Raw genomic sequence first — 21,874 nt, forward strand, 5'->3', positions numbered from 1 at the left:
GCAAACCGAAACAAAATGTGTTTTGCAATATCTAAAGGCTCATGTAGATATGCAAATCACCTATTTTTCTTTATTGTATCTTCCAGAACAGACAAAACATTCTGGTTTACTCTCTCATGCTTATAAACTCTATATATTTTTGCACACTATAAATGTGCAACATTAGTGTACGTGAATTATTTTACCAATAAATTTATAGTTTTGTATGCATGCATTTTTGCTATTAAACTCTGTGGTTGAAATCTCATTGAAAATATTAACCTATAGAAACAACTCATATCTCCCTTATGCAACTTTCATAATTAAAAACGCTATGTGAAATAAATCAAAAAATACTTCCATAAACCTTAGGTTGTTTTTCCGATGTAGGGGGTGAGGTCTCATATGCACTGAAATACCTTGCAAAAGTGTGTGTGTGTGTGTGTGCATATATACATGACTGGGTACTTTTATAATTACTTGTGCATAGCTGTGCTCAGGTATTTTTTTTCTGTCAAAAATATCAGAACTTTAGTTTTCATACAATATGCATTTTTCTGTGTTTGAGTATCACAGTGAAATAACTTTACACTCTGCAACTGAAGTCTTGTCATTAAATTAACATCAGCAATAAATAAAGGTCCACACTCATACCTCTCAATCTCTTAGTGCTAGAAATCTGAAAAAGCCTGACATAATGGGAGCGCAAAGGCCCAAAAATAGGGACAGGTTTTAAATATTGCTTAGATAAACTTAGAAAGTTGCTAGCATAACTGGGTTTGTGTTAACATGCATTTTCTGAAGGATTTGAAGTCTGAAACCCAAATGTATGTCATTATTTATTGATTTCAGTGCTCTGATTATCGCAGTGATTTGCCAGAAAATCACAACTTTTATGAGAAACAGACTAAAAATATGAGACAAAAATCTGGACATTCTGCAAAAATCTGGACAGTTGAGAGGTATGTCCACACTGTAATCCGGTAGAAGTAAATGAAAATATACCTGTAATATAACTGTCAAGTTGGAAATGTATGAATCACTTGGCTTACTTAAAATCAGTCTGGCATTGCTGTATTCAATTACATACCAACACATTTAAAATTAAAACCTTATTAAATACGACCGTTTTAAAATGTCACTGCACATATAGCTCGTGAAAAGAAAGAAAAGGCTTTCAAAATCAGTCTTTTTCTTGGCTATACTTCTCCCTTTCTGATGAAGGCAGCCAGAAGGTCAGAGGTCTGGCTTCTACACAGAATGGAATGGAGTGTATTGCATAAGCATCTTGCAAAAGTCTTCATATAAATGTCTGTGTGTCTGTAAGAGCACCCCCCCTTCTTTAGAAGCATGTAGCATACGGAATGCATTTCATGCTTATTTCTTGAAAAAATGTATAATGGAGTCTTTTATTTTTAATCTATTTAACACACATCTCATGGCAATTATTAGAACCAGTTCAGTCTTTAATTTTGTTGGGACTAGAAGTGCTGAAAAACATTGCCAGGCAGAATATTCTCATCTGTTTTAAATTGTGACATTTTTTTTTTTGTCTTCATTGGGCAACTCAGAACAACAAAGACCATGTAACAAACTCATGCTTTCCTGCTTAGAGACTTTTAACCAGTTCATGGCTAAACTCTATTCTGCAAAAAAGTCAAACTTTGAAACTTTTTGCCATACTAGCTGACAGCTTCCAAGAATCCTGAGAACTTACATTCATCAGTCTACTATGCCTTATCAGTCTATGTCTGCACAAAACTTAAAAGATTGTTTTGTGCATTTTTTCTCTTGTTGTTTCTTCTCTACAGTAGAGATTATTTTACAATGTATTGCACTAAATCATACAGCATGTCATTAATGCTCTCTGTGACCAAACAGCATTAATTTATTAGCTTATCTCCAGAGAAACTCCCTGTAAGAACTTAACACAGTTCATTGCTGACTTGCAATTAAAAAGCAGAATGAAAAACACTGAAATGGTACTTGCTTTCAGTTCTTTTTTCTTTTTGACAAAACATACTCTGTTATGGACTGAAGTCCTTGCTGACTTCGTCCCCACATTTCCTGATCTCCATCTGGATGTCCAGACAGTCTATTCTGTGGGCTAATTTTAGTAAAGTGGGATCTCCTTGCCCCTTCATCTTTGTTGATGCTTACCCCCCTCAGCTCCATCATACATGTTATATGCAGATGGGATAACTTGCTATGTCCTTTTAGAAAAATTGGCTGAGCACTTCAGTGTTAAGAGGTTCCTTAGTACTGTTTGTCATTAGTAAATCCACTAAGACATGGAAGCAATTTAAGGTAAGGCATTTATTGTTTAGAATACATTGGAACCTTATGTTAGATTTAATCAAGCGATGTCTAACATAATATAACTAACATGGCAGGCAACTACAAACTTTTATTACATGAAACAAGTACACACTAGTTCTAGAATATCCCTACCAATAACAATTCAAATCCTTAATTGACAGTAGAAATATGTAGTCATCATTCAGAGACTGCCGATACTTGTTTCATTTCAGCATATTCTTATACACAGTACTACATTCTCCTGATTTCATTTGTGCAGTGCAGAAACAATGATGTATTCATAACTGCTTCACTTAGTCAAGCAATGTTTTATAATATTCCTTTATTTCTAACTAAGCATTATTATGAGCTTTATTCAAAGTGACAACATATAGTTGCTGTGCCCATGCCTTTCAGGATACAAACATTTTTTTCTGATCTGAAATTCATTTTTTACAGTTGTAGTTTATGTATGTATGTATGTATGTATGTGTGTTTTTATTTATTTATTTATTTATTTCAGTTTGATGACTGGTGAAGTCCACTGGGCCAAGAAGAGCCTGTTTTCAGTGGAGGCCTGGGGAGAAAAGCTCCAAATAACATGTTACAGACAATTAAACTTACAAATTACAAATATATCAATGATATGCAGGAAATATACTACAAAATTTTCACATAAACATACATACATACATATAAAGTACATCATAATTCAGCATAAAAATGTACAGAGCATTAGAACATAATTATTGAGGTGGGTGACCAGTATAGTACAGACTGGGAAATAAAACAGTCAGTGAGAGGAGAAATACGGGTTATGGAGTGTAGATGTAAAATGATGGATGTCCAGAAATATTGTTGTCAAATGAGGTCATCCAGGTGCAGTAGGAGAACTGACCAGTTGTGAGATGTGGGGTGAACTGGTAGTAATGAGAGGGTATGAGGGACTTAAGTAGGACATGCCCATTTTGAAGATAGATGTAAGAACAAGTGAGATTTAAAGTTGGTATGATTACAAATATTGTGAAGGGGGGGAGGGAGAGACTTCCATAATTTAGCTATGGAGTAGGATATCAGAAGCTGGCCTGGGGGACATGAGAGTTTGTAGATGAACCTATTTTGTCTGATATAACTCTATTAGAGAAAATTCCTTCTGACAGCTATATTTTTTGATATTTCAGTAAATTCTCAACACAGATAGGACCTTGGTTTAACTTCTTATATTAGGAACTTTCTAAAGACTCTGGATCTATTCATATTTACCAGTAGTAGTAAGACAGGTGTGGCTATATTATCAACTCCTAAACACATGGAAGTACAACCATTTTCTTTTGTATCACTAGACCCTCTACCACTCTACCAACATTGTTGTTTCTGAAGTATAAACTGAAGATGGAACTTTTGTTTATCATTTTTTACAAATGTTGGGTACACTAAATATAATTTTGGAAGTAAAGTAGGTGGGTAAACCAGAGATGTCTTTTGCAGAGGAGTCTGTAGCTTCTGTGGTTAGTAAGGCACACCCTTCACATAAAGAAGGGCAAGCTTCATAGATCCTGCTGTATAATCTATTGGCCGTAAGAGACAACATGTAACTGTCCCAATGTATCCTTGTTTTGCCCATCTCTGTGTTATTTTTATGCAAAATGTAAGGGGTAAGACTGCCATAGTAATGTCAGCTAGACATGTTAAGATCCTTACATATCAGTATTCTAGTACACATCTATGAACCTATGGTGAAAAAATGCTTCATTCTCTAAGGAAAAATACTTAGGACTGATGTTTATTCCATTCATGCTCTGTAGAAGAGGATTTTATATGTTCTACTCAACATTTCTCTCCTTAGTATATTCACACAGCTGGCAATGGCTTCTTTTCTCACCCTTTGGGCTTACCACAACAAGACTTTGCCTGTTATGTGATGGGACAGATGCAGGTTTTTCCTCATAAGATTTGTAATTCAGACTGAAAAGGAGAGCATTGTATCTGAATATCCCTGAGAGGGATTCTTTTTCTCTGAGACTGTTTTCAGAATGAGCCAGTGTTTTCAGTGGGAGACCAATGAGGTTTCTCGGTCCCTCAGAAAATACTATGAGTTGTTACAACAGGAATTCCTGGAACCTTCACCCATCCTTCCACTGCAGTTGGTAGTGGAAGATGTGTTTATCACAGTCTGTGGTTTCCTTGACAGCCAGGCTGCTACACCTTCGAAAGCAGACAAAAAGCACAAAGTTCCTCAGTCTTACAAGCTTTATACACTTATTCCAGACCTGACCCATCTACTGCCAAACATTTTGTTAATTATCTTTTTCAAACAAAGATGGTAAAACAAATTATATGTTTGGGAAAAAAGGTGGATACTTCTCCAACTATAATTTTTAGAATTTTGAATTGTCAGGCTTATATCTTCTTCTTCTTCTTCTTTCGGCTTTTCCCGGTTAGGAGTCACCACAGCGGATCACCTGTCCGCTCATGATTGGCAGTGGAGTTTTATGGTGTTGAGTTGCCAGCCCGGTGCCCAACCTTCGACAGAAGGCACACACACACGCACTCACACCTAGGGCCAATTTAGAGTGTGCAATCCACCTACAGCATGTCTTTGGGATGTAGGAGGAAACCGGAGCATCCAGAGGAAACCCACACGACCACAGGGAGGACATGCAGACTCCACACAGAAGGCACAGCAGCCGAGGATCGAACCAGAGAACCTCTTGCTGTGAGGTGGCAATGCTAACCGCTGCACCACCATGGCCACCCTGCACTACCATGGCCACCCTTATATGTTAAAGTTTATTCTGACTAAAAAGTATGAGTAATGTTTTATATACAGTCCCCTCCTGTGGGGAAAAGTCTGCTCTCCTCTATGTGATTTTGTTTCCTCCATTTCTCTAGTCATCATTTAAAGTGCTTACATAATTCTATAGATACTGCTTTCAGGTTATTACAAGTGGTACTGTGTTGAGGAAGTTTGCCTGAGTGCATTATCAGAACCTCCCAGAAGATGTAAAAAATGAGATTTTGAATTCTCTTTTGGATGATTTAGTTGTTGGACACTCTGCTGCAGAGGTAATAAAAATGTGATGAGACGGGTAAGTTGATTGATTGATGCAAGAAACCTTTGGGTGATTGGATTCGTTTTTCTGCAGCTACTTTTCTGGTTCCTTTACTTATCCGCTCACCACGCGATGGAAGCACAGAATATTGAACTAGACTATAACCCTGTGAGTAACTCTTCCTATGACAACTGGAATTGCCTTTTTTATCAACGTGAAAATCCGTTGTTGCACATGGATTTGAATGGTGAGGCATGTATAAATCCATCTATTAACAGTGATAATATGCATGAGTTTTTTGGCAACATGAGGACACTTGAGAATGATCTATATCGTTTGCATAGACTTGTATGGCAGAGACGGCACTTGCAAGCATGTCAACACTTTAAAGTGATCCCCCGCGGCATGCGCGTTTTGTGCATGCCGACTTATGGGGATAGCCAACCAGATTTACTTCGGCAATGGCAGAAGTTAAATATCGACTTTGGCTTTAAATACATTCAGTTACTTCTAGATTATTTTTCACCGATAGAAGCTGAGCTATTAATTAAAGTTGAAGAGCAGTATAACTTGCTTACCACCACTTATGAATCTGACTTCTGTAAAGCCAAAATACAAACCATGAACAAGCAACTGTCCTTATACAGTAATAAATTGGAGCAAATAAAAATGAGGAAACTGAAGCGTGATTGTGAGGATTTCCATCTCGGCCGAATTTTTGTTTGGCCAAGGACTCATTCTAACTTCACTAATCCATCTAACAATCAAGGAGATGTTGCATCCAGCTTGAATAATGATGTTCTTGCCAGTGCGCATGATACTACGACTAGTGCAGAAATGCATACTGAGACTGTGTTAAACGAAGTGTCCGCGCTATCAGATACTCCAGTTATGTCACTACCTTGCAACCAGCAAGGTCTAGTTCAGTTGGCCAACATAGGTACGAAACCTAAAGTCATAGCCTCTACTAATAAACTAATAACACCCTCGCCTTTGATTTTTCCCCTGCCCTACAAGGAGGCGGTGCGAGCCCGATCCAACAGTCGGGGAAGGGGGAAGAGGAAACTGTCAGGGGACACAAAGGAGCAGAAAAGAAGAGCGAAGATCTGAACCTTCTATCAAATGACTTGAGATATATTATAAAAGAATTGGAAAATGCCGATTTAAATTGTCTATTTTTTAATTTATCCTCCAGGACATTTTCACATAATGCTACGAATGTTCTAAATAAGGGTTTATCTTTTATACCCTCTCAACATAGTAATATTTCTGACACTCTTATAGGTCTACGCAAATTTTGCAGGAAACTATCTTTGAAATTAATGTTTAAGAACAATAGAACTGACTCTATTAATATCTTTGACAACAATACTAGGTTTACATGCAGAAAGAAAAGTACTTTTGTACCACCCATGACACCAATAGTAGACTGTTTTTTGAAAACATGTGAGCGTGATATATATCTTTATTATGAAAGTAAACTGAAAAAGAATATTTTTATTAATCTTAATAATGAGGAAATGTCTGAGTTGAAAATGATGTGCAATGACCCACAAATAATATTTAAGCCAGCAGATAAAGGAGGGGGGATAGTGGCTATGGATGCAATCTTTTATAATGATTTAATGCTCCATATGCTAGATAATGACACTGCATATAAAAGGATTGAGAAATCACATATAGTTTCATTAACGCGATATGTTCATGATACTCTTTACGATATGCTTATGACTAGGTCTATTGAAAAACCTCTCTATGATTTCTTATTGGTAGAGCTCCCCCTTATTCCCATTATCAAGGGACTTCCAAAACTACATAAACAGATATATCCACCACCACTGAGACCTATAGTATCAGGTGACCATTGGGTCACGTATAATGCATCACTATATATACAGGACAAACTAGGAGCCCTTGTAAAGCAGGTCCCTACCATTCTCTTGGACTCATATAAACTTTTGGATGACCTGAAGTCAGATACATTAACTAAGGAAATAACTAATAGCACCATATTGGTGACTTTAGATATCGAAAGTTTGTTTACAAAGATCCCCCATGATTATGGTTTAGATGCAATAAGAAGTCACATGACACAACTTAAGGTTCCCAGTGGTGATGTTATGAATTTGTGTTGTCTTTTGGACTTGGTCTTGAAAAATAATGTTTTCCTTTACGACAATGTGGCATATGCACAAACATGGGGGGTTGCCATGGGAACCCCCTGTGCTAATGCATATGCCAACCTTGTCGTATTGGAGTGGGAAAGGGAATACTTATTTAATGATTTGAGGTTTGCAAACGTCATATTATACAGACGTTTTGTAGACGATATACTGATCATATGGAATAGCGATATAGAAGGTCTTATTTCCTTTATTGATCATATGAATAGTGTTACCCCGTTTTTTAAGTTCAGCTATGATTTTTCTTATCATTACATAAATTTTTTAGATATTACCATCAAAAAGGATAACCTATGTAGACTATCAACAACACTCTACAGGAAACCCTGTTGGAGGAATGGGATCCTCCACTATGATAGCCTACATCCACGGCATATATTTCCTAATATAGTAAGAAATCAAATGGGGAGGATTGATAGAATCTGTAGTGATAAACTTGATTCACTACACATAATGGATACTCAAAGGAAACTCTTTGTGGAAAGGGGCTATCCTGTTAAAATGATCAATGAAATAAGTGAACCATTATCTAATAGTACTAGGTTCTATACAAAAAAGCGTACTCCCTGTGGTAATTTCACTAGGAATATGTCTAATATTGTGCCCTATGACATTAAATATACCAATGATATACAGCATTTGACTAATATAATTAGGGGAAATTGGAAAATTTTATTGTCAGACACATCTATCTCAGAAATCGTGAGCAATAAACCGAACTTTAGATATATGAATTGCATGAACTTAAAAAGACTGTTATGCAAGGAGAAGTTAACTAATACATCTACTGATATCAGATCCTTGATAAAAACAGGCACCTTCCAGTGCACCAAATGCTCCTATTGTAATTACATATCTAGAAATAATGGTTTTACACCCCCAGATATGACAAAGAACATAGTACCAATGCATTATGCAGATTGCAATACTAGAAATGTAATATACCTTGCCACCTGTACTCTTTGTGATGCCTACTATGTGGGTTTAACCTCAAGGAGACTAAGAGATCGAATTTATGATCATATATACAATATTAGAAAATGTAATGTTTGTAATGCCTTAGCTCTACATTGTAGTACTCACCCACAACATAGCTTTGTGTTCCAGGTTTTACAGGTGGTGGATTCCAACAGAAGGGAAGGTGATAACCTAAATACTTTGGAGGGCTTTGAGCTAAGATGGATATTGAGACTTAGAGCTCATTTACCGCCAGGTCTCAATTCTGTAGTTAATCTTCGACCAGCCCTAACAGGTCCGAGTTAAAAATAAAAATAAAAATAAAAACAAAAAAGTCTTTTGATGTATCTTGCTATTTCTATCATATAAATAAATTATAAAATCTATATATATATATAAAAAATCTGTAAAATTTATATTTCTATTTTTTTTTTTTTTTTTTTTTTTAAATATTGTGTATGTAAATTTATTCCAATATTGTAAACATAATTCATTCCGTTGTTAGTAATTATTCTTATACTAATTTTTATATAAAAATTTTTATACTAATTTTGACAAATGTGACCTAGATATATTTTTTATATTTTTGATCAGATCCCATGGAGTTCGTGAATTTTTTATTATGAGTCTCATTATGAGATTTGAATTGATTATATTTAATTATGTTTAATTTAAATATAAAGCTATCTCACAGACCAGTGTTTAATAACAGTCACTGAGACTATATCGCAACTGAATGCCTATCCTGCTCCTATGTCCATTGAGCGGGTTTTTATTGCACATCACGTTTCTTTGTTTTTATCTGTAGTATTTGTTTCCACTTATGGATCTACATTTTACTTAAATGGTACTATGTATCAGGATCTATTTATGTGTTTTTCAGGACATATGTATACTTTTGAGTACTGAATGTGCCTTGACTATTTAATGTAGAATTTATTTGCTATTTGCTTTAGTCATGGTTTAGTGACTATATAATTTTTCTACATTGGCGAGCATGGCAGCATATGATAATCCTAAGTACATTGCTTGGTTAGCTGCTACATATGGCACTTCTTTTCTTTCCGCGAATGCAATTTGTCATGATGTAAATATTATCCTATCTGACTATAGGTTTGTTTTAACAATGAGTATTGTTTGTGGAATGCCCTAAGTTAGTTCACTAACACATTGGATTGATATAGTCTCCTACAGTAACTTCTGAGACTATATAAAATGTTAATTGATCTAACTGTTCTGGGAGCTAAATATTTATACACCGAAAATAATAAGAAAATAAAAATAAAAATAAAAACGGGTGATGGAAACCTGTCTTTTTAAAAAGTAAACCAGGATTGTTAATTAATAATTTTAATGAAGCTACACTTCAGATTGCTTCCCTTTCTAAATATGGGCATGGTTTCCTGAGTTGATTTATGGAGGCGGGATGCCGGTGCTTGAAACAACTTCATGCACCTCATCAATTAATATGATATTTACAGAAAAATAAAGTATTAATGTTACGTTTTTAAAAAGAAATACTTATAGTTTTTATACATTGGTCACTTAATCTAATGCTATATAGTTGGATAGAACTTTGCTATTTTATATTCAATTTGAATTCTTATTTTTGCTAATGAGCCTACAGTTTGCTAATTGATTTTAATTAGTTTGATTAATCTGTTAACTATGACAAGGGGCCTCTATAAAAGTGAATGGATTTCTTTATGTGATTGTAACCTGATGAAGCACAACCTGTTTGTGTGAAAGCGCTTGTTCCTGTTCCATTTTTACAATAAATGCCTTTTGGATTACATCGTGGTGGTTTCAAGCAGTTTCTTCAACAATGTCTTTGGGATGTAGGAGGAAACCGGAGCATCCAGAGGAAACCCACACGACCACAGGGAGGACATGCAGACTCCGCACAGAAGGCACCGCAGCCAAGGATCGAACCAGAGAACCTCTTGCTGTGAGGTGGCAATGCTAACCGCTGCACCACCATGGCCACCCTGCACTAACATGGCCACCCTTATATGTTAAAGTTTATTCTGACTAAAAAGTATGAGTAATGTTTTATATACAGTCCCCTCCTGTGGGGAAAAGTCTGCTCTCCTCTATGTGATTTTGTTTCCTCCATTTCTCTAGTCATCATTTAAAGTGCTTACATAATTCTATAGATACTGCTTTCAGGTTATTACAAGTGGTACTGTGTTGAGGAAGTTTGCCTGAGTGCATTATCAGAACCTCCCAGAAGATGTAAAAAATGAGATTTTGAATTCTCTTTTGGATGATTTAGTTGTTGGACACTCTGCTGCAGAGGTAATAAAAATGTGATGAGACGGGTAAGTTGATTCAGGGAATCTCTCAGATTTTTCATCCCTCTTTCTCTAAATATTTCAAGGGAATTTCAGCTCCCTTGTCCAATGTTGGCAAGAAACAACATAACTAGTCTCAGCAGAATGTTACTACGCAGACATTTAAAAACCAATGACAGGGATGTTCCAGAAAGAATGCAGGAGCACCCCAGAAGAAAGGACATGTCAAATAAGGCATAATGACTATATAAGGGACCTTGAATCCACCCCTACTTGGCAGTCCCTTATCCCTTCCAGAAAGTCTGAATCTCCATTTCTGTCTTTGGCAACAGATTCTTTCATACAAATGCATTCTGAGGCTGATTCAGCAAATCTCGGAGCTGCAGATACTAGTACAGGATATTGTTTTCCTATAGTCCTTCCTTCATGTTAAGGTGATTTTAGAACTTACTTTAAATCAGAAGATACGATTGCCATCTTCCTAATACAAGTAAAATAATTTTGCAGTGTATGGATTATCTGCCAGCCCAGCTGTATGCATGCATCTTATGCTTTTGACAGACGTGGATAGCTAGAGGGAAAGTATATTGTATGTAAATAGTTGATCATTTGCACTGGCTTTTTGCTATGACAGAGATAACAAGTCCATGCCAAGTCAAGTACAAGCTCACTCTACTACACAATCTGCTACCATTGCCTCTTTTTTAGGGGGTGATAATGTGGGTGATAGTTACCTGGGCCTCCATTCATATATTTATAAGTTATTACGTGCTCTACAGTCATTTAAAAGTAAGACGATAGTTTGCTAGCATCCAGAACATGTAAGCAGAGGCTTTCACCACCTTTTCATATGCTTACCATAGTATTCCACCTCCATTAAGGATATTAAGAAAACAAAGATGCAGTACGAATGAGAGTACAATTTTATGAGATGCTTTTACTATAATGGTAGATTACTGACTTCTTTACTGATTTTTAGTCATAATTCCCTGTCTGTTTCACCTTGTTTTTCTCTCTCTTTGTATTCTTTTTTTGCTATACATATCAATGTGTCTGTGACTGCAGTGTGCATGGCGAAACTGGTACTATCCATTGAGTTCTGATACAATTACTAATCATTTCAGAAAAAAAATCACTTCATCAAAAAAACTTAGCACCCTGAATGAAATGGGTGGCAAGCCCTTTATACTCCTTCATACAAGAAGTTTCACCACAATGCGCCAAATATTGGCTGAAGTTTATAAGTTTCTTTGAAACAGCTTGCAAGTGTATAATGCATTGGGGGATAGTACAAATCCCAGTAAATATGCTGAGGTGAATTGTAGCATGTGGCCCTCAATATGTGAAACTGATATATTGACTAGAGGAGATTGCTATACAGGAAGTGCTGTAAAGATTTGGCTGTTATCACTTCTGAGATATAAAGAAGGATAATTTAATACCCTTATATGACTATTGCATTTAAATGTAATGTTCCTAACCTTGTTCTGAGAGACACCCTTTTTCATACTGTCTGTACCTTTTGAGGATTAAGTAGAATTGTCTGTAATCACTCCTGTGGGCTGGTTCTTGCAGAAGTATCACAGACTGTGACATTCTGTCATTCTAGTTAAAAATTCTAGTTACAACACTTATGTTTATGCTCCAGTGGGCTATAGCTTTTATTATTGAAGCTCAGCATACTGTACAGCCTAAAAGCCTGCCCGGAGATAGATTTCAGTCAACAGTGGAGGAAGATCAAAGTATTGCAATCAGATATTTGTCACCAATAAGGAGTTCTTGATGCCAAGATGACTGCCATTGGACTGGAACTACCTATTTATTATAAAAAAGAAAATAAGTCATTAATCTGTTATACTGAGTACTTCACAACTGTACATTACTAGATGCAATGCTTTTCCTTTAAATGCTTTTGCTTACTTTGCTTATCTCCTTCTAGCCTGAGGTCTTTTAGAACAATGAATGACTTGCTTTTTTATCCAGTTCCATTAAAGTGTTATTTCCTTTTTTCTACTCATAATAACTGATCACTGATCACACCAGTACCCTATCTCAATGTTATCTTAGTGTTTAGGGCTCTTGTCTTGTTGTAATGGTTTGCCTTACTGGTGCATAACTTCCCTGAGGGAGGTCTTGGCAAATGTTGACTCAGACAATGCATTTTTTATGTTGGTGGATCAGCAGTAGCATTTCATATGCAGGGAAGCCTTTTTCTTCCTTATCTTTGAGTCTGGATAATATAGACATGCAGTATTTTCAGTGCAGCCTACATATACACAGACACACATACAAACACACACACACATATTTATACATATGCATATACATATATGTATGTGTGTGTGTTTATATATATATATATATATATATATATATATATATATATATATATATATATATATATACACACTTATATATATATATATATATATATATATATATATATACACATATATATGTGTGTGTGTGTGTGTGTGCGCGCGCGTGCATGTGTGCATCTGTGTATATATATATATATATATATATATATATATATATATATATATATATATATATATATATATATATATATATATGAATGTCATAAGGACATTCATTTTTCCTTCCCTGTTCAGCCATTCAGTGAACTAAACCTATAAGTCTAGCTATTTGCATTGTGGATGGATACTTTCACTCAGCACTACATGCAACTTGAAGTGCATTTGTTTATTAGATTATCATGTGAAGTATGCACTTAAAAGTATTTTTCTGTTATTATTTTCAAGTATGTAGAGTAGATTCAGTACTGCAATATTGCAATAGTTTTTTGTATATATTTTGTGAAACCCTTTTTTCACAATTTACTGTCATTTCTCATAATTAAAAAGTAACTTTGCAGAAATTTTCTGTAAAGAATTAGTCTCTGTAAACATCAACAAAGCATCCTTGTTGATTATTATATGTAATACTACTTCACAGAAATGAGCAATTGATAATTTACACATTTCTGTAAAAGCAATGCGGAAATAATTAAAAAATCACTCTGTATGTTTTAAGCAACAGTACAAATACATGTAACCTTCACTTGTATCCATTTATAAAAATAAAAGTTTTGTCACGGTAAATATATATATATCTGTTTTTTTTTTCTTTTCAGTGGTATCCTTTCTGATCTGTTTCCTGGTGTTGCCATTCCAGAACATGACTATGGCATTTTGAAGTCAACCATCATCGATATGATACTTGCACGAAGCCTGCAACCTGAAGCTTGTATGATTCTTAAAGTTATTCAGCTGTATGAAACAATGCTCGTAAGACATGGAGTTATGCTAGTGGGACCAACTGGGGGAGGAAAAACTACAGTATACAAGATTCTTGCAGACACATTAGGAACTCTGCACAATGCTGGTGAAAACAATGCAAACTATCAACCTGTAAAAACCTACGTACTAAACCCCAAATCAATTACAATGGGAGAGTTATATGGTGAAGTTAACACTTTAACTCTGGAGTGGAGGGATGGCTTGATGGGCCTTAGTGTCAGAGCAGCTGTCAATGATACATCAGAGGATCATAAGTGGATTATTTGTGATGGACCAGTAGATGCTCTTTGGATTGAAAACTTGAATACAGTTCTGGATGATAACAAGATGCTTTGCTTGGCAAACAGCGAACGAATTAAACTAACACCTCAAATTCATATGGTGTTTGAGGTAAATATTTTTTTTTTATAATCTGATTTAGCATTTCAGATTTTGTTGTGCAGCTATTCCATTATGCAGCCTGATGCCACCTTGTCACCAGTCTCACCCATTCAACTTCACTTGCCATTGATTTGCTAAAATAATGGTTGCTGTAGTGTTTTTCTTCTCCAAGGATTGTTGTACTTGTGATTACAAGTGGGTGTGTGGGAGGGAATTCTCCCTCTGTCAGAGATTGCAAGACTGCAGCTTCAACGCTTTTAGACTTTAAGGAAGATGAACAGTTTAGGGTCAAATGCCCTTATTTGTTTGTCACTATTTTCTTTGTCAACAAGCCTGTCATCTAATGCATGAAAAATCTTGCTCAGAGGCACTGAAATTGCATGCATAGTAAGATGCATTGCATAAAATGGCAAACATAGAGCTAAACAAAGGTGCTACTAGTCTTTCAAAACATGTGAAGTATATATACTTATATATTGGGGGGAATATTTGATGCTCATAATTCTCTCTTCACCTTTCTCCTAATGTTACACATGCACGCTATGCACTGTATTTTTCAGAATCTTTGATGCAGCCCAACTTAGTGGGCTGGTGTGCATTATATTCCAAACTTTGAGTGTTTTTATTGAGGAATTGCTTCCTCAATAATACTTAAGGAAGGACTGCTGTCATCAGAAAGATTCTATTAATTTGTCTGATGAAGAATACCCATAAAATGGAAGGACAGTCCCTCCACCATTTAGTCTTTCCATGTTATCATCTGTGATATCAATGCTTGCTGAAGAACAGAAATCAACTGTTACTCTGTCAAAATTCTTCTTATATTTAACCTAGATCTTCTTCAGACAAATTTCATTAGTTTGTCATCTAGTTTAAAAATACAAAAATTTTTTTTTCTGGAGGATGATCCATTGATTCAGCACAACAACATTTCATCAGTAATATTGATGGTCAAGGTCTGAGTAACGGGCTTGGAGCCAGAAGGATACAGGAGGAATTGTCCATTTTGGCAAGCTTCTTTCATAGTGGACAGAAGGGAGAATGTTCCCATCTCTGCGGTAGAAGCTTTGGCAAATGCTGGAAAAATTGCAGCATGTACTATAGAAAATAGTAGAGATGAGTAAGCAGGAACTTTACAAAGGGTGCTTGCTTGCTCATTTACTGCAAAAAAATAATACAGATGATTAAGCAGGCACCTTACGATGGGTACAAGCTCAGATGCCCACACCAGCCTGTCATGTCAGAACAACTGCACATCACTCCAGTGAATGGGGTTATAGAGGCAGGTAAAAGAAATACAGCAGAAAAGCTATGTGATAATATTACATATTACTGCCATGTTGCTCATCAGAGGAATTAATGTCACAGGATGAGTGATAGGGAAAGAAATGACATTAGATAGGTAGTTGGGCTGATGTGAGACTGAGCAGATGAAATTGTTTAGAAAGTGAAAAAAAGTATCTGCTTTTCTATGAGTGCTGATGTAATTACATTTTAAAACAAGACTGACATATGTTTTATAGCTTCTGTCTTTGGTCATGCTACATACGTGGAGCATGCTTTTCATGCACCAGTTTTAAGACACCTTAGTTAAGCTACAGATGTTCTGAACTGATTTCTGTAATCAAATGGAATTATAACAGCTAGTAAGTAATCTGTAAGAAAGTATGGTTGATTAAGGCACTCACTTTATCAGTAAATCCTTAAAAGAGAGGCATTTTATCAGATATTCTACATGGAGAGTCATTATATATTTTAGAGTAATGTAGATTACTGTGAACAATATAATAAATTTAAAATAGACTACAGAGTTAAAATGGTGTTAGCTCTTTTTCTGATGTATAAGAGACTTGGGTCATTAGATTAGAATTTAAAGAAAATTATGTACAAAATTCTGCAAAATTTGAAAAGATCAGAAAAAGAAAAACATTCAGAATCATTCATATTCTGGGACTGTTTTCCCTTATACTCAAGTCTGACAATCACCTTTATTTACATCTCAAAAAAAGAATCACTTTGCAATCAACTGTAAGTATAAAATACAGTGCTACAAAAATAACAGTAATAAACTTCCACAGAATAACAGTGACTGTACATCATCATCATCAACATTATCCTATAACATGACATAAACATGTTTGCTTCTTAGCAGTGCATAACTTACATTCATACAGTCTGTCACAATCTTCTTCATTATCTTCTTCATCTTTACATCCAAAAAATGCAAACCAGTTGTCTCAGTTTTCTGTTGCAGATGCACTCCTGCAGCTGTCACTGATGCAGCAAGCTGAAGCCCCCACATACACACATAATGAGTGGACAAGCACTGGCCACCAACTCCCATCCCTTCAGTACAGTGATTTATGTTTTTTCTTTCTGTACAATAGTTAAAGTAGATGTTCATCATTAGATTATTGCTGCAGTAGTCTAGGCTATATGGAATGTATCCTGCCAAGTATTAAACCCATCTGCCAGCTACTAGAGCTCTAGGGCACCTTCAACATGCCTTAACCAATGCCTTCCATGAAAGAAGAAAGATAAGCTCAGTGTCTAGGGTACCAAAACTTCAAAACTTTCTTGCCATTGAAGATTGCAGTTCTGTGCAAGCTTTGGCAGATCAACTGGCGCACTTTTATATGGCTGGACAGGTAAGTTAATCGTTGGGGATTACCTTTCACAATTTTAATATTTCTAAAGAAATTTGTTTTAAGTCAAAAAGTTAAGTTTGAGCTCTTACTGAGCTGTTTTAGTGGTTAATAAAGCTTTAACTCAAAGACTTACACATTAATTTATGGTTTCCTGAGGGGAATCCCTAATAAATGTTTTTTTCTCAAGGAAATAACAACTGTCACCTCTGTTTTCATTGTTCTAGGCTTGGTATTTTAGTGTTGAAGATTACTACGTAAAAGTTTTACCTTAAAACTTTACATTTATGTCAGAATGTTTTATCATTTCGACTAAGCTCTGCTAGCCTTTTGATAGCCATCTTTTTTAGCTGACAGTTTGTGTTAAGTCAGTCTGGACATTTCATGGTGTAACTGTATTTTTTGAGGAAAAGTGTACTACTTGTGCATAACAATTCTGTCTGGGACTGGGACTTGTGAAGTTGGCACTTGTCATTAAATAATTTTACTTCTAACATTATTTTTATTCAGAAGGCTTCTGAATTCTGCTATCCATGTGACAGATACTGTTTACAGCTGATACACGTTTCTCAGTCCCGGGGGACTCCCTTTCTAAAATTATAGTTTTATGAAGAAAATAGTATATTTTTATGGAAATGTATTTCTGTGGAATTGGGATTTTGGTGTTTGCTGGTCATCACACTGAGTTTTAACCCTAAACTTAAACATTTTTGCAAAGAGGTAAAACCTATTCTTCCTCCTTTTGCTATCTGCTTTTGAGATGCATTTTGCTGTTAATAGCTAACCCTGGTTCCCCATGAGGATTCCTTTGTTTTTTATCTATTTTGAGAAAATAATCTGTGACTTTTCTATTTTGATTGCAACGACTGATTACTCTGTATTTGATGGCTGTCGATAAAAGTTTTTTTTACCTCCATCCTAAATTTTCTCTCAGGTGTAACATCTTTTTCTGTCAAAAATGTGATCTCAGCTTGTCAGACATTTTTTTATTGGTAACCAACTGCCCTAATTCCCTCTGAAGATTTCCATGTTACTTATCACCTTTTTTGTGGAAGAAAGTATAACACTATTATCAAAACTAGGTCTTAGATATGGGGTCAGTATGTATGTATGATGTCTGTTAAAATATAGATAATTCTTTATCTCAAAGATTTAATTTCAGTCATGAGCTAAAACTTTTTTTTTACAGTCTGATTTCCACTTGTCAGGCGCATACTAGGATATGGACTTGGGTCTCATTTTTTTTTTCTTGGTCAGCAAGTACAAAAAAAAAGAACCATCATTGGAGGGGCTTCTGTACTGACTCTGGCTCTCTTTGCTCAGACATTGATGGATGACTCCACTGTGGCCATTTGTTTTTCCTTAGACCTCTCATTTTTTTCTTTCAGTCCCTCTTGTGAGCTCCGTGGGTGCTGCCGTTAAGGACTGAGGGGCCAAGCACATCCTTTGTAACTATTTAGCTACTCTGGGTAGTAGAAAACCAGTCTTATCAGCATCAGGGAAGACACAGGAGAACTCTATTTTATATATCTGCTCTGAGGCATTCCTTCCTGAGAAAAGGACCATTCTTCCAGACACTTTCTTTCTCTTTTGGTGTCTGGCATTTGGCTGGACTTGCAAATAGTTAGTCAAGGCTTTAAATTTAAAATATATACAATACTACAGTTGTAATGATGGTAGTATGATTTGTTGTGACTTCCTCTTATCTTGTGTTGCCAGTATTTGGAGATGCCTTCTTTGCAGACAGTCATTTGTCTGATTACCAGCTTTTTTGCCCCAATTAAAATAGCTAAATAATATAGGAGTCCAAATTCCTTGACTTTTTCTGCCTGATATCTGATATTGTTTTTTTTCCATCTGCCTCATGGGTATATTGGATCCAATCATATCTCACATGGGCAGCTTTTATACTTTCAAATCCAGGACTCAGGCTCCTCCCCTGTACCCATAATCCCTTTTGTACCTCAGATCTCATTTGCCACTCATTATACTCAGATATGATCTCTGGGATCAGCACTACTTTAGAACAAAGTTTTTTTTTTTTTCTGTCCAGTTTTTGGGGATTTAAATACTTTTTTCAATACTTTGTACAATAGTATTATTACTTTTTCCTTAGTTTCTTTCCCTGTTAGTCAGGGTAGTTACCTGTGCATGTCATGGGTATATTTTTCCACTTTTTCTTTCCTTTTTTCCATTGTAGAAATCTTTATATATATATATATATATATATATATATATATATATAGATATATATATATATATATATATATATATATATATATATATATGTTTATATCTAGGAACAGTTGTAGTGTTTAATAGAGTGCATAGTTTGTTAGCAGCCATTATGATATTTTGGCATTTTTTGCTCTGATTAGTAGGTATTGTCTTCCAACTCTTCCAGCAGGTTGGACTTGTGTGAGTTTCCTCTTCTGAGTGTGCTAAGTCATTTGGGTGCACCGTCAAGAGTGACATGGCTTTCGGGTTTAAAAAGTGCACTGCTTATGAGCAAAATATCCTCCCCAGCTCATTTAGATGTTAACTGTTGTTCATGCACTTCTTTTGGGATAAGAGCCCCCTTGGACAGACACAATAAATTTCTCTTAAAGTGTCTTCTCCCTTCCACAGTAGGAGAATCAGCCTCTTCTGCTTCAGCGTCTGGCTCAACTTCTAGTAAGAAATCTGGAGACAAACCTAAGTCTTCAAAGGAAAAAAAAAAACAAACAAAAGATAAGGAAAAGGAAAGGGCTAGAAAAAAATCATCTGAACATTCAGAACCTTTGGGTCTGACTGCTAAAGTTCCAAGTTTGTTGGATCCTATCTCTGTTTCAGAACCAATATAAATATGGTCCCCTACTCCTCTTCTAAGGTTTTCTGTGCAACCAGCCAGCCCAGCTCCATTTTGTGATCTTGCAGGACAGATTGTCTCATCCATGCCCCCTTCAGAGACATTGTCTTCCAGGTCCATTCAGTTTTCAAGGAACCTGTCCAAGGATAAAGGTGATAGGATGATGCAGAAGATGGAGGACCCAGACCCAAATGGAAGTCCTTCTTGTACCTCCCACTCTGAGGGTTCCAGGCTTGGCTCTGCTGACCCCCCTTCTAGTTTCTCCTTTTCTGGCCCAGCCCTAGAATCTGATTGCCAAGGAACTGAACATTTCCCATGGGATACCCATGTTGGAGCCAGTACCCTGGTTAGCGTCAACTTTGACTGTGTCCTTTTACCTACCTACCTGATATTGTCAGATCTCAAGGGGGTCTCAGAATTGAGAAGCCAGAGTTGATCCCTGGGGGTCATGGTTAATTCCATGGCTCTCAGAACCATCCCTTCCCCTTGTTGCTTCAGCTGTGGATAGCTTGGCTCCAGTATCTGCCTAGGAGATGAGTCTGATCAGATCAGAAGAGGTCCCTCTTTCAAGTTCTTCAGGACCCAGAGGACCCTACACACTGTTGTTATTTACTCTACCTTTCGAGGCCTTTGAAAAGATTCTCCATAGATCTGTGGAGGAGATCTCTCATTCACCATCCCAATTTCTTCTGGCTCCTTCGGTCCCCGCTTCACATCATCCCGTTCAATAGGGACAGTCAGCTTCCTTAAGTCTCAAGGCCACTCACCATGGAACATTCCCCTTCCACTTCTGAGATATACCTGGTGCACCCCACTGTGGAGGAGCATAGGAAGTGGGCTTGTAAAAGAATCTGGATTCCCCTCAGGACTTTGTCACTAAAGATACTGACTTCAACAAATAGGGAGGGTTGCTCTGTATTCATCTAAGCTTTTGGGGTTAGCCCATCTACTTCCTGGGTGGTCCCTTATGCTGATGAGCTCATTGCTTTGGTCTCAAAGTGGACATAGAAGCCAGATGTGGTAGGACCGATACCACATAAGCCTGATAAGATTCCGGTGACCTCTATGGATAGGTCTCAGTGGAGCAAGGGTCCCATCATAGATGCTATCATGGTTGTGGCAGCCACAAAGAAGGAGCTGTCAAATGAGAGATCTACTGTCCATCCCCCTAACAGGGAGTCTTGGGATTTAGACAGATTTGGAAAGCAGACTTACTCTTTAGGGACATGTGCTTTATGTGTGCTAAATTATTGAGCTCACCTGACAAAATCCCAGAGAGACTTGACAAATTAGCTCTCCAAGCCCCTCTCAGTTACCTTACTTGCAGGCATACAGAAGACAGTAGATTTGCAGGTAACTACCCTACAGTCCATGCACCTGCTATCAAATGCAACTGAAGGCAGTTCTAGAGTGGCAGGCACTGGCTTTGCTATACAGTGACATGCCTGGATGCATCTGTGTGATTTTGCAGGGAGCTTCAAGATGTCCTTTTTGAATACCCCCTTTCATAGATTTACCCTTTTTGGACTTAAGGTCAAAGAAATGCTCACCAGAAGTGAACAAAAGCGCAAAACACTGTCTGTCAAGGTGCATCAAGTTTTCCATCCCCAAAAGGACTTTGGGTGGAAAAGAGGTTGTGGCTGCACAAGCTCCCAGGATACATTAGGAGACAGATCCTCACAGGGTAGAGGGGTGAACAGCTTTAACAGATGTCTCCCCTGTGGTAGAAGCAATCTGACGAATCAATGGTTTTGAGTTCCATTTACCAACAAACCCTTACAGTGTCCCTGAACAGTTACCTGACTATCACACTGTGGAGGCAGTTAGGGGACACTTATCTCCACACTCTCAAGACATCACACAGGATTCTCGAGTCTGCATGCTAAGGGGAATAGAAAGAACATACTTATTTTGAAAGAGATATTACCTTTTTT

At 36.6% G+C, this 21,874-nt stretch overlaps 1 protein-coding gene across 1 annotated transcript in view; it reads left to right on the forward strand.

Annotated features, from left to right (window-relative positions):
- The window catches only part of DNAH6 (dynein axonemal heavy chain 6), a 5,071,261-nt gene that overhangs the window by 2,649,964 nt on the left and 2,399,423 nt on the right, over positions 1-21,874 (forward strand). The window contains exon 35 of the mRNA XM_044059309.1: positions 13,901-14,456. Within this exon, the coding sequence (XP_043915244.1) occupies positions 13,901-14,456 (556 nt within the window). The remainder of the gene's footprint in view (positions 1-13,900; positions 14,457-21,874) is intronic.

This window comes from Protopterus annectens, chromosome 17.part0 (assembly GCF_019279795.1).
Source record: "Protopterus annectens isolate FY-2018-M chromosome 17.part0, PAN1.0, whole genome shotgun sequence".
Taxonomy (NCBI): Eukaryota; Metazoa; Chordata; order Ceratodontiformes; family Protopteridae; genus Protopterus; species Protopterus annectens.